Source organism: Phasianus colchicus, chromosome 1 (genome assembly GCF_987193195.1).
Source record: "Phasianus colchicus chromosome 1, bPhaCol1.hap1.1, whole genome shotgun sequence".
NCBI classification, from domain to species: Eukaryota; Metazoa; Chordata; class Aves; order Galliformes; family Phasianidae; genus Phasianus; species Phasianus colchicus.
The window spans coordinates 169,530,340-169,543,211 of record NC_143436.1 but is presented as its reverse complement, the minus strand read 5'-3'; the positions used below and the strand labels follow the sequence as shown (position 1 = coordinate 169,543,211).

Genomic DNA, 12,872 nt, shown 5'->3' with positions numbered 1-12,872 from the left:
CGGTTTGGTTGCTGCTCTATTTCATCTTGGTCAGTCAAACTGGGGTTTGTTCCCCATTGCTCCTTGCTGCATGCATGAATGGCATAATCTGAAATCCTCAGTCCCTTAATCCTTTCTCACGGTAGGTTTCTTTAGGACGTTTATAATTCTTTATTTCTTTTTAGTCATTTGACAAGTGTAGGCTTCTGTTAGTCCCCTTAGTGAGTGGATAATCATATTACACAGAAGGATAACAACTTTTCTTTATCTGAGATAGCTGCCGGGAGCCAGTCAGCACCCTGGCAGAAGCTTCTGCCCAAAGCAAAGATAATGTCACTAGATGAAGAGCAAAGAGGGCCAGCAAAAGTGGAGAAGCTCAACTGGAAATTGTAATGCAAAAATTTGTATCTTTTCCTTATACGCTCAAAAGGATGAGGAATTCCAGCAAGGAAATGAGAATGACCAGACATGAAGTACACAATAGCCAGAAACTAGTCCTGTCACACAGATAGCAAATGGGTGTGTATGGGGTGTGCATGGGCAGAAATAGCACTTGGAATTGAAAGCAAGGAAACTGCTTCCCACTGTTTGATTCCTGCTGCATCTAGGAAATAGGACGGCACGTACATTTTGTAAGGGAACAGGATTATATCAAAGCAGTAAGCAACTCCATCAGCAGTTTCCTCTCATAACTCAGCCTACCCTGGAGCCCTGGATTTCTAATCACTGGGGTGATAAAGAGGCAGCTGGCCTTCAATTCTTGTTCTGTACTGTTCTACTAATTCTGTTTCTATTTAAATCATTATCACACTCCTGCAAATTAACTTGGACAGAAAGATCTCTGCACTTTAAGAAATAGGCTTCTTTAAGAAATAGGCTTCAAGATCAAAAATATCAATGACAAATATACCAGGAGGACATTGCTACTTTTCTGATTTTATTTTTCTTAAGTGAAATAGACCAGTTATGGCATTATATTATTATAAATGATCATTTACAATAATTTTTTTTCACATGAAAAGAATTGAATGTATCTCCTACTAGGCTAAATAATATGCTTTCCAAAAGATTTTCTGAGCTCCCATCAGCAAAGCCATTTCAAAATTTATAGAATAATCCAGGTATTAGCTGTTGCCCAACTACATGAAGTTAAATGTAGCATAGCTTCACTTTTGGTTGTATTAAAGAGAACAGGTTACCAAAGACAGTGTTCCAAAGGAAGACCTCTGCGTGTCCTCTAACAAAAAACTAGGCTTGGCCTAGGACAGAGATAAGGGAAATGTCTGGACCTGCTCTAATTCCAGCCCTTTTAGGAGATGTCTCTGGGATGCAGAAAGGAGATGGTGCTCCACCAGCACTGTGAATTGCTTACCTCTCATGGAAATCCATCTGGAAGGAATACAACACTGGGGTTTGTGAGAGAAAGCTCCTCACCCATCCCCATCCCCACCACCATGTGTATCTGCCAAGGAGAAGTTCCTGCTGGAGATTCTGGGAACCCTGACTAAGAAATGAAGAGTTTTCATGCTGAGTTACATGGAGACTCACATGGTGATTCCCAAAATACCCACAGCTTTTCAACATATTCTTTCCCTGGTGAAAATTTCTGCTTCTGCATTGCCACCCACCAGCAAATTGCACAACCATGCTATCAGCAATATGTCTGGGACAATTTAGACAGCAATGACATTGCAACAGTGGAAGGTTTGTCATGATTTCAGATGAGTCATTTAGGAAACAGCACTTTCAGGTGCATGCAGAAATCAGCCGAATGTTTGCAGGTCTAGGGAAACAGTTACCTCCTAGGGTGCCACCGTCAAGCAGAGACATTAAGCCAGGCTGTGTGGCTCTCCTGTGGATGTGTAAATGGAAGTGCACACATAGCTGATATAAGATCCAGACATATTTACATCCTTGATGTGCAGAGGAAGACATGGTTCCCCTACAGTCCCCCCATGAAGTCATTCCCTGGGGGGAGCTTCCTGGAGCAAGCAGATGCATCCACACAGGAACATGGTAAATCAAAGAAATAAATCTTATTTTGTGTGACTGTTCTGGTCCAAACTATTAAAAATAATGTGATGACCACATTGCCCCAAAGCAGTGCCACAGGTTCTGGCCCTCAGTATGTTTGATTCAACACAACTGCTGAAGTTTGAGCTGGGAAGGTTTCATATCTTTTTCATGCAGGGTGAACAAAGGTGCTGACTTTTGTTGAGATCCCATAGTGACATTTCTAAAGGTATTTCCTATTCCTTGGACAGTTGCTAGGGTGCATAATAATGCTCATTTGTATTCAAATCAATCAAAATGAGACATACAGCATGACTTACAGTTTCTGCTTGAAGGAGACTTTATGAATGGAACCTTGACATTATGTGTTCACTACCCCTCCTTCTCTTCACCCTAGGTAGCCCAAGTTTGTCAGTTTTCTGGGCATATTGTATATTCTGGCTTTGATTCATTTATAATCTCAGCAGCTCAAGGCAATGTCAAACCTAGTTTAGCTGTCCACTTAAAGTGGTTTTATGGCTGCTGTGCACCTCTGAAGATTTGCAAGCCAGCAGTGTGTACCACTAAATCAACTTTTGTCAGTTCTACCAGGCTTTTGGAGAGAACAGGAAGGATGCTATTGCTACTGCTTTACTTCTCAACCTTTGGTGTTCTTAAGAGCCTTTTGTCATTCTGAAGGTGTGCCCAAATGGTGGAGTTTTAATGCAGGATTTATTACCCCTCTTCACTGTTTTTGTTCTGTCTTGCGGTTTATTAAAGTGTATCGAGTTTGAAACAGCCACCTCTGTATAAATCAAGTTGTATAAATAAATCATCTTATACTGGAGGTACATAATATTTAGGGTTTGTCCACAAAGGAAAATGTTCTGATTTAACTGGGAATATTAACTGGAAATGCAGTAGCTAATGTACCTCCAGAGCTTGAATGGATGCTCCCATTCTGTACCAAGAGCTTCCTTGTGCCTTTTATTATGAAGTTAACTGGTAAATCAGCATAAATTTTTCACTTATCAATGAATGTGTGAATAAAACATAGGCTGGGACCTTTTATTGTCTCTGTCTGCAGCATGAGTTCAATCTTGTCCAAACCTCAGTAGGATGTGGCTGACATTCATGGCCACATGTGATACCTCTTAAAAACCCCCTCAGATTGGTGGACTTAGGATGCACATGGAAGCTTCTTTTTATTTTCATTTTAAGAATGACTGCCATTGAATTTTTTGTTCTCACTGGGATGCATTTGCCATCTTCATGCCACTCATCAAAAAGGCACAAACTCTACTTCATTCAGGAGAGAAGAAGTTTAGTCTCCCCAGAGATATGAAAAGAGTCGGGCTGGAAATTAATTTCTTCCTCACAGGAATGCCACAATATCACTTGTAGGATACAACTGTCAGTGCTCTCTACTACCAAGCTGTGGTGTCTCTGCTATTTTCAGATTTCACAGTGGCCAGCTACCTGTGGCTATAGGGCTATTGGGCTATCAGCAACTGCTACAGCTCTGCTGTGAACATCTCTTTTGCACTTGAAGAAATCACAAGGAGACATGAAAACTCCAGCTACAAGCTGAAGCTCATTTCCAATCAGTCACATTTTTAAGCCAGAAATCTGGATGTGAGGTTCCAGCTCTTCAGAACATGCTCACAGCAAAACAAAGCAGATGGAGAATTGCTGCCCTAGTGTTTTGAGTGAGGAGCTGTAACTGATTTTGGCCTTTTCCTTGAAAAAGCTTTCAATTACACTAAAATATTCCTCTTTCTAGTGCTGCTGACTCTTCTCCCATGACTCTTGATTCAGCTGAACCATAAGGTTCATAGTAATGAAAGGCATCTTTTTACTCTGCCAATATCATTGCTTATTTTATCTCTACAGCTCACACTAGGTCCTTGAATGAACTGAAAAAAAAACCCATCCCTGCTGTTATCTATGTTGGGCAGAAATGGACGGAAAACCTGTGGTATTGCTCTGAGTAGCACTGTATTTCCACACAGCTGAGATGCACTGCTAGGAACACGCTGCTTTCAGTATCCCTTCATCTCATCCCATAAAATAAATGGGGGATTCGCAGCTTGTCCCAGTTCCTGGGAGGTGTTCATCACTTTCAACTATATGGGCAATGTAGCACCTGCAGGTGACCTCTCCCATGGTGATGTCAGCAAAAGGGCAACTACTGTAGGGAACCCACTTTAGCAGGGGTGTTGGACTTGATGATCTCCAGAGGTTCCTTCTTCTAACCCCTACAATTCTGTGTTTCTGTGATTTTGCGACTTCAACTTTTCTAAGCAGGATGCTTTCCAGAGCTGCTGGAGTTTTCGTCACCCTATGAGCACAAGTTTGCATCTCACATGTTGCCTTCTCAAAGCTCAAGTTCAAGCATGTAGGCTTTTGCAGCCTTGAAGCAGAAATAGAAAAAGTAAAACCGCAGGCTCTCCGTTGGTTTCTGCCCTGGGCAGATAAGGAGGGTACTCCTGTAAAATGGCCAAAGGCACTGCCATGACTCAGTGCAAAACTGCTGCAGATAAAATAAGCTACGCTGCTTAGAAAAAGAGTGAGCCTTACAGAAGCCCCAGAAAAATTGAACATTTGAAGTGAACAATAGCTTAATGTTATTACTATAATTATTGTTTTGTGTTGTGCCTGAACTGCAGAGCCTTCCTGCAGGATTGGAGATCTGTTGGTACTGTTAATGCATGAAATGAAGAGACAGCTCATGCTTTCACAGGGCTCTCAGTTTGTGCACTGGGGTTGAAAGAAGAAGAGGAAGGGAGGTAGAAGGCAGAACATTTAAGTGTTGGTAGTGTGAAGACGAATGTCAAGACTCATCTGGGAAACAGAAAGGACATTCTTGGACACAAAAGGGACAAGGGAGAGCACAATAGCATGCTGTCATGTCAGTCAGATCACAAAATATTTAATTCATTTTTTCCTGAAAAGCCAAACACAGCACCCAGGGTTTTTCATTGAAGATGCAGAGGGGCTCCTGAATGACACTGACTTTCCACAGGATTTGGACTCCCAGCTGCTTTTGTCCAAGCAGGGCTGTACGATCACTTCACAACTCCACTGTCTTCACATCACATCATCCCTTTTGCTGGCTGAATATGGCCTCTCTTGGAGAGACAGCATCCATCTGGGGGGAGGGAAGAAAAACCCAATCACAAAAAAAATGCACGACAAACAGCAGTTGTTCAATTTCAGATGGGCACTAGCAGCATATACAGAAGTCCCCAAGGAAATGTTTGAGTGGATTTGAGTGAGGAGAATGGACGTCATCACCTGGCTTTCCTGTTCCTACAGAGCAGCAACGCAGCAGAAGCTCCAGGGGGAGATGAGGTTCATGCTGCTGCCAATGCCCCTGGCGTTGTATTTTCAGAGGGCAGCCTGCAGTAGATGGCTGGCAGTACCCAAAAGGGGTCCTGACACTCTGCAGGGTGCACTGCTTCTCAGGCTGTCTCATATCTATGTCTCTCAGTGCTTAATTTGTCCCCATCTTTCCTCTGGCCGTTGCCATGGAAAGTTTTTTTAGCATTTAGGCTGTCAACTGTATGGAGATTACAAGGAGGGAAGAAAATAACCCAGCGGATGATTACATTCAGATCTGCTAAAAAATATATACATCTTTCCTCCTAAAATCAGCATTTTACAGTACTGAGGACACTTTTAATCCTCATGCAGAAAAAAATAATAAATAAATAACAATAAAAAACAGTCCAAGATAAGACAACTCTTAACCAGAGATAAGAGTTTTCTGACCCTAGAAACAAAAAACAGGATGTCATCTTGATCTCAGCTGAGAGAAGCCTTTGCCAAGGCAGTAGGACCAAAGGGCAAGCGCAGAGATTTTTGCAAGGGGACAAGACCAAAGAATAAGAATTTATGCTTTTGTTGCCACCAAGTGTTATGTGACAGTTTGGTGGAAGAGACATATCTCACTAGTGGCTGAGTTTAGCTGTACGGGAGAGGGAATGGAGATTAGAGTAACTGCAGAATCTTGTGTAATGCCATTACTGCTCTTCACCTGCTCTTCTTTGCTGGGGTCCTCTAAAGCTCAAACCACAGCTTTGATCACCGGACTCAGATCCACAAGATCAACATTTCACACTGCATCCTTTCTTAGCATGGCCCCATTAAATGTGACACAAGTATGGGAGTTGTATTGTGCTGCTACCAAAACTTAAAATACAAAATTTTCCCTTTCCCTGTGTGAAATGAGTTTGCCTTGGGATGTCTGTCAATCATGGTTCTAGCTGCTAGCAATCATTTATGCTCTGTAACTACTATTTCTTTAATATTACCACTGTTTCTTTAAGAAATAATCTGTGTACAGTTAAGGTTGTTTTGTCTATTTTTTCTTAAAGATTGGAAAATGGTATTTTTTTGTTTCTGTGTTTAACCTTCCCTTTCTCTAACCCACCTTCAGGTATCTCCATGCCTATCCCAGTCTTTGGACTACAAGATGACTCCAAAGTGTTTAAGAAAGACCACTGCCTTCTTGCAGATGAGAATTTTGTCCTAGTAGGCTCCTTTGCAGCATTCTTCATCCCTCTAACCATCATGGTGGTCACTTATTTTTTAACTATCAAGTCGTTGCAGAAAGAAGCCATGCTGTGCGTGAATGACGTTGGCCCAAAGACCAGGTTTGCTTCTTTTAGTTTCCTCCCTCAGAGCTCCCTTTCTTCAGAGAAACTCTTCCAGCGTTCTTTGAACAGGGACCTGGGGACCTCTGGGAGGAGAACCATGCAATCCATCAGCAATGAGCAGAAGGCTTCCAAGGTCCTTGGCATTGTCTTTTTTCTGTTTGTTGTGATGTGGTGCCCGTTTTTCATCACCAATGTGATGGCTGTAATTTGTAAGGAGTCGTGCAGTGAAGAAGTCATTGGTGGGCTACTTAACATATTCGTTTGGATTGGGTACCTTTCTTCAGCTGTCAACCCACTCGTATATACGTTGTTCAATAAGACGTACCGCTCAGCCTTCTCTCGTTACATTCAGTGTCGCTACAAGGAGGAGAAGAAACCTTTCCAGCTGATTTTAGTGAATACTATCCCAGCGCTTGCGTATAATTCTAGCCAGCTCCACCTGGCTCAAATGAAGAGTTTGAAAAAAGAGGCAAAATTGATGACTAAGGATTATTCGATGGTCACGATAGGGATACGCCATATGGATGGTACCTCAAAGGGAAGCATCAGTCCAGGGAACGAAAAGGTCAGCGGCGTGTGACTCTACCAGCTCTTGGCAGCTGCCATGGCAACTCCAATGTACACTGAGAATTTCATCTCGTGGTGAGATGCCCTGAGAGTGCAAGAATATCAGCCCTGTTTGAGAGACCCTCCAGTAACATCACATACGCCTCATGTTATCCTGTTGATGAAAAGCAGGGTGGAATGGTATCAAATGTGCAATTTTTTTTCATACAGTACTTTGGCTGTTTTAAGCACAGGCTTTATTAAACTTATTTTTTTAATAATATAAGGGATATATTTCTTAAAGAAAAAAAAAATGCAATTTCTGGTATTATAATTATGGGCTGCAAAGAAATCTACGCATTTCTTCTCTCTTTGCAAATGAAAGCTAAGCTGTCCTTTGATTTCCTTGCAGGGTAGGCTCCAGCTAGTTCATCTTCCTGCAATGGGATTTTCTTACCATTAACTGAATGAGCACTTTATGGAACTTTAAATAAAATGATGGTTAATTTACTAATATATATTTAAAATACATTTTAAAGCATTAAAGAAAAATCTATTAAAAGCTGTATAGATGAATTATATAGAAATTTTGGTAACTGTTTTTATGGCTATTTTTTTCTTCCAAGTGACCATTCTGAAATGTTAATGGACTTTTCCACCGCTTGTTCTGAGTTCAAATTTGCAGTCTTCAGAAGTAAATTATACTTGAATGATCCCTTGTTTCTATCACCATTCTTAATCTTCTATTTCACGTCCTGCACTTTATTTCCATTCTAAAATTTCATCTGTTCTAATATAAAACTTCAAAGTAATATTTTCAAAAGTCATTACTGGACTTGATTCTCTGCTCCTTCCCACTGCTATTGACAGGGAAATGAAGTGAGAGAAGAGTGGAAAATCAAGCACAGGACTGCTAAGTAATTTCAAGAATGATTCCATGCCTCTGCTTGATTCCAGCAGAGCCTGATTTAAGTAATGTCTGTGAAAGTTTTGCATGAGAAAATCCTTTAGTGAAAGGTTTCAGCAGATTCCCTCTCACCATTTCTCTTTGGTTAAAAAGGCCATTATGAAGGTGTCCTTCTGGATTTCTTCTAGTGCTCATAGAGTCAGAATTTTTCAAAACCTGTTAATTCTTCAAAATTTTTTCCCTGATTTCGCTGTTTTGCTGTTATGGTAGATTGCTCAGGAATGATAGGTAGCTTGCACTACTAGGACTCAGCCTTAATTAAATATGTTTGGGCAAATTGGGCCCACTTGAAAATACTAGGACTTATCAAGAGCACCATATTTCACTTGCACAGCTCCAAGGGCAGAACGCATTACATAAAGAGCATCAAATACATTTTCTGGAAGAATGTTGTCTGGTGACTTTCAGGCATCATGGACATTTGAATTAAAGTTAGGAGGACTGTGCTGGAGAGCAGAAACACAAATGTTGCATCAAAACGTCAGTCCAAGCATTTGATTCATTACATGAACTTTACTGTCATAAGTAGGATGCATTCTAGTTTCAGATCCTGTCCAATCTGTAAAAATAGCACTACCTATCCAGAAGCCAAACTCCAATGCCTTCATCATTTAACAAGTCCTCCTCTTGAAGCTGATCAGTTTCCATAGAAGAATTAAATATCCACTAGGGTAAAGAAGGGGAGATAAACAAATCTTATTCATCCAGCAGGGTCTGGTTCAGAAAAGGAAGACCTTCAATTTAAAATATTGAATTCTGTGGTAAAAGAAGACTTAGACCTTGAGTGGTTGTTCAGTTGATTTCCAAGCAGCCACTTTCTTTATTCTTCTACCTGTTACCAGTAAGATAACTAAATCTGATGGGGTTTGGGGGCAGTTTCCTCCATAGAATATGGATAGGATGGGATAGGTCACAGCATGTCATTCATGGGCATGTGGCCATTAATGGGTTTTGGGTTACCACCCAAAAACTGGGACCTTTGGATCCCATGACAAATCAACTGGTACACCATATATTGTGCTCATCAAGATGATTGATGCAAACACTTGGACACCCGAATCAAAGCAAAAGAGCTTTAGCAGAAGGAAAAATCAGCTCACTGTTTCTCCCTCCCTATTCCATCCCATTTCCATCTTGCACAACAAGAGGGGTGCAAGCCCATAGCTCCACACAGGCAGAGAAGGGATTTCAGGGGGAATCTGCAAAACATAGCTGATCACAAGGACAGCTACGAAGCAGGTGGGAACTGTGGGACTTTCCACTGTTTAAGAAGTTTCATACAGACCCTAAATCAGCAGGTTTGAGCCATCTCTTTTACACTATCCAGCCAGTATCACTCCGGGGTACCCCACAGAACATGGTGTTCAGAACCTCCTGGTGCCCAGACATCTCCTCTCTGCAAAAAAGATGCAAAAAAGATGGTTTTGAGGATTCACTCTTGAGAACTCCAGGGGAAAGGTAGGGAGCAATAAAACCTAAGTTCTGTGAGTAGGGGGCTCTGGATTTGGCACCAAACCAGATTGCCTTCAAATGTGGAATACTGATCAAAGGACCCCAAGAAGGAGGAGAAAGGAAACACAGGTGCTACTAAAAGTGGAGGGAAATGCTACCTTTAGTGCAATTCCTTCCAATTTTGTGGCATTTCTTTCAAGTCCTTTCAAGAGAAATAAGCGTAAAGGACAAAGAGCCCTTGTCCTGTTGCCCATCTGTGCCATGGAGCAGAGCTGGCCTGCGTACCATAAAATGTATACGGGCACCCTGCACTTTTCCACAGCTCAGTTCTTCCAGATCTCCTGTTGCTGTTCAGCACAGTCTCCCCTACTCAGCTGCTCTTAATAAGCTGCTGCTGAACATTTCACATCCACTGCCGATGCTCTCTGCTTACCATCTGCATTTCACCCACATGGCAGTGTAAATCAGCCTGCCATCTCTCTCTCCTTTCACCTTCTGTTCCTCTTTCACAATGTGAAATTGCTCAGGTTGCAAATACTGACAGGGAATGTTTCAATGCAAACAGAAAGGGTTTCAATTACTTGCTTGATGTTTCATTAAAACTCTGAACATGAAATCCTTTCCCACTTATTAAAACAAAACCTGTGTTTGGGGCCTAAGAGACTTGACAGTTTTTCTTTAATTAACAGCTGGAGGCAACATAACATTTATTTTTGGTTAGAAGTGGGGATTTTTGATGCCAGAGATTATAACACTGCTAGCACTCAGATAGATGGCTTCATTGAGAGAGCAGCGGCTTCTGCCTAAGAAACCTCTCTAAGCCAGGAATGTGCAACAAATAAAACCATAATCCATATCTTATGAAGATATCTGACAGTTTTGGAAGGACCGATTCTGCCACTTCGCACCAAAATTTTAATAGATTTTTTTCTGTGGCTTGCCTTAGGGATGATGACAGAGTCAATGTCTGAATTTGTAACACCCACCGTGCCAGTTCTGCAGGAGGCTGTTAATCAGGAAATGGCAATGATAAGTCATTATACTGCTGCCAGATCTCAAAGTTCAGCCACTTTCAACCAGAATTTGTGGATAGGCTTGGGATGAACACTACTGTTTGATATGACCAGCTTCAGAGCAACAACTCCATCTTGTAAAAAAAGTGAGTGTTTTCATTATGCATCAGACTGGAATGGAAATTGTGAAAATTTCCAGGAAAAAAGAAGAAAAGAAAAGAGACATTCACATTGACTAGATCAGAGGTCAGGGCCTTCCCCTGCCATACAGGAAAAGCATGATGAGTCAGTCTGTCACATCCACGTCCAACAGAACTGCTTCATCTGAAAAATGCTTTAACTGACAATTTTTCAAGCAGTTTTACACTTTATTACTGCTGAGACTGCATCTGAGAAATGCCCAAAGACATAAAGCTCACCATGTATCTCCTAAGCTGGTGTGCATACTTTATATACTTCAGGGTAAAGCATCCTAAGTATCCATCCCATCCAGCCGATCATGCACTGTACCTATGTAATTATTGGCAAATGGTGAGATGCATTCTATTTTGAATACCTGTATCTTTGCTTATGTAAATACATAGAGAAAAATGTTTGCTGTATTTTGTAAATGCTAATGTAAAACGGTGTTCTAAAGCTTTATTGTTTTGCCAGATCCCACTGCTCATAAAGCAGATTAAAATATTCAAATTCCATCAGTTGTTTTATAAACTGGAGGTTTGTCTTAAATAGTAATTTTCATAAAATCATAATATGGCCTGGGTTGAAAAGGACCACAGTGATCATCAAGTTTCAACCTCCCTGCTATGTGCAGAGTCTCCAACCACCAGACCAGGCTGCTTAGAGCCACATCCAGCCTGGAATTTTAGTTGGGTTTAATCACCCCACATATGTACATAGTATAATATCTGCTGAAAGTTAAGGTCATGTTAAAGCACTTGCTGAACTGGCAAAGACAAGAAACATGTTGTGGAATTTAACTCCATCTCAGTACTACAGTCCACAATGAGCCATTGCAATCATTCTTTTTTCTAAAATAGCACTCTTGATGAAAAAGGATGCATTCTTTGGACAAATACATATAGCTTAAAATGTTGAGTCTCAGAAACAGCATTAGTTTATAGTAATAAACCAATTAGATAAATTTCCCCAAAATGTCAGACAGTGAGATTAAAATTAATAAGCATCATATACTAATAGCATTACGACACTTTGCAAACATAAATAACAGCTGAGTCACAGAATCACAGTGCCATCTATTGGTAATATTTCCTTTTTCATAGAGAGTATTATAACAAAAACTCAAATTGGACTTTACTGTGACATGATTTTTTCCATGGTAATCCCAGAACAAATGTATTCCTCCAACCTGATCTTATGGCATACATGCTCTCATTTACAACTGCAATATATATTAGACTAGTAAAGCTGGTAATAAGAAGTCTCCTTCAAACCTAGATTAGTCCTAATGATTCATCAAGCTTTAAAATGTGTAAAAGAGAGCATAGAAAGACATCTTGTTTTTCCAGAAGTTATCTAACAGAGGTGAGCACTATTTTAGTTACAAACCTGTGAGGCACCATAGAGTGAAATGCGCCTGGTAAATTCCTGGCACATTACCACTCATTTTTGTCTCCGTAGTACTAATCTACTGGACATAGGCTCCAAGATATGATCCATAGTCATATTAATTGGAAAACTCACCGCCACATTTACCTGTTCTGACAATACTTTGCACTGACCCTCGAAATAGAAGAAATCCACCTTAGCCATCTGGCACTCCAAGTTCTGAAAGCAAAGAAGATATTTGGAAAAGAGGTTATTTGGCCTTCAGGTTTACAGTATGATCTTCTGAGGCTGCTTGAAATATGGCAAAAGTGTATTTGTATATTTTATATCATGCAGTGACATTCCTTGATTTAATCGTATTCTGTTCAGTATTGGTATTTGTAAATTAATCAAAGACATACCATGTTATTTGACCCCAAAATAGCTCTAGCAGTGGTTCTGCAAACCACAATGACTTCCAGTGAGCATTATTTAACCACACACATTCATCATTTTTCAGCTGAACTGCAGTCTAAATTTTAGAATGGAGAAAATCTGTCAAACTCAAAGGTTTCATTCAAATTCTGTGCATCATTTTACATGCATCAAGTTACTCAGTCCTCACAGGACATAAATTGGAATTAACTCCATCTAAATTGCTTGAATGATACTGCTTTGTTTCCAGTACAAAGCAAGGCAAAATAGGCGATGGCT

General features: G+C 40.6%; 1 protein-coding gene and 1 long non-coding RNA gene across 3 annotated transcripts in view; one reads left to right on the top strand and one right to left on the bottom strand.

The window, feature by feature from the left end:
- The window catches only part of HTR2A (5-hydroxytryptamine receptor 2A), a 30,198-nt gene extending 19,167 nt beyond the window's left edge, over window positions 1–11,031 (top strand). For both annotated transcript variants that reach the window (XM_090131743.1, XM_031615741.2), the window contains one exon: window positions 6,413–11,031. In XM_090131743.1, coding sequence (XP_089987869.1) covers window positions 6,413–7,212 — 800 coding nt within the window. In that variant the 3' untranslated portion in view covers window positions 7,213–11,031. The remainder of the gene's footprint in view (window positions 1–6,412) is intronic.
- On the bottom strand, window positions 7,480–12,298 carry LOC149920233 (uncharacterized). The gene is made up of 2 exons (XR_016461898.1): window positions 11,030–12,298; window positions 7,480–9,541 (listed from the first exon to the last, which is right to left on the bottom strand). It is a non-coding gene; the product is annotated as an uncharacterized LOC149920233 (long non-coding RNA).
- Window positions 12,299–12,872: the final 574 nt, after the last annotated feature.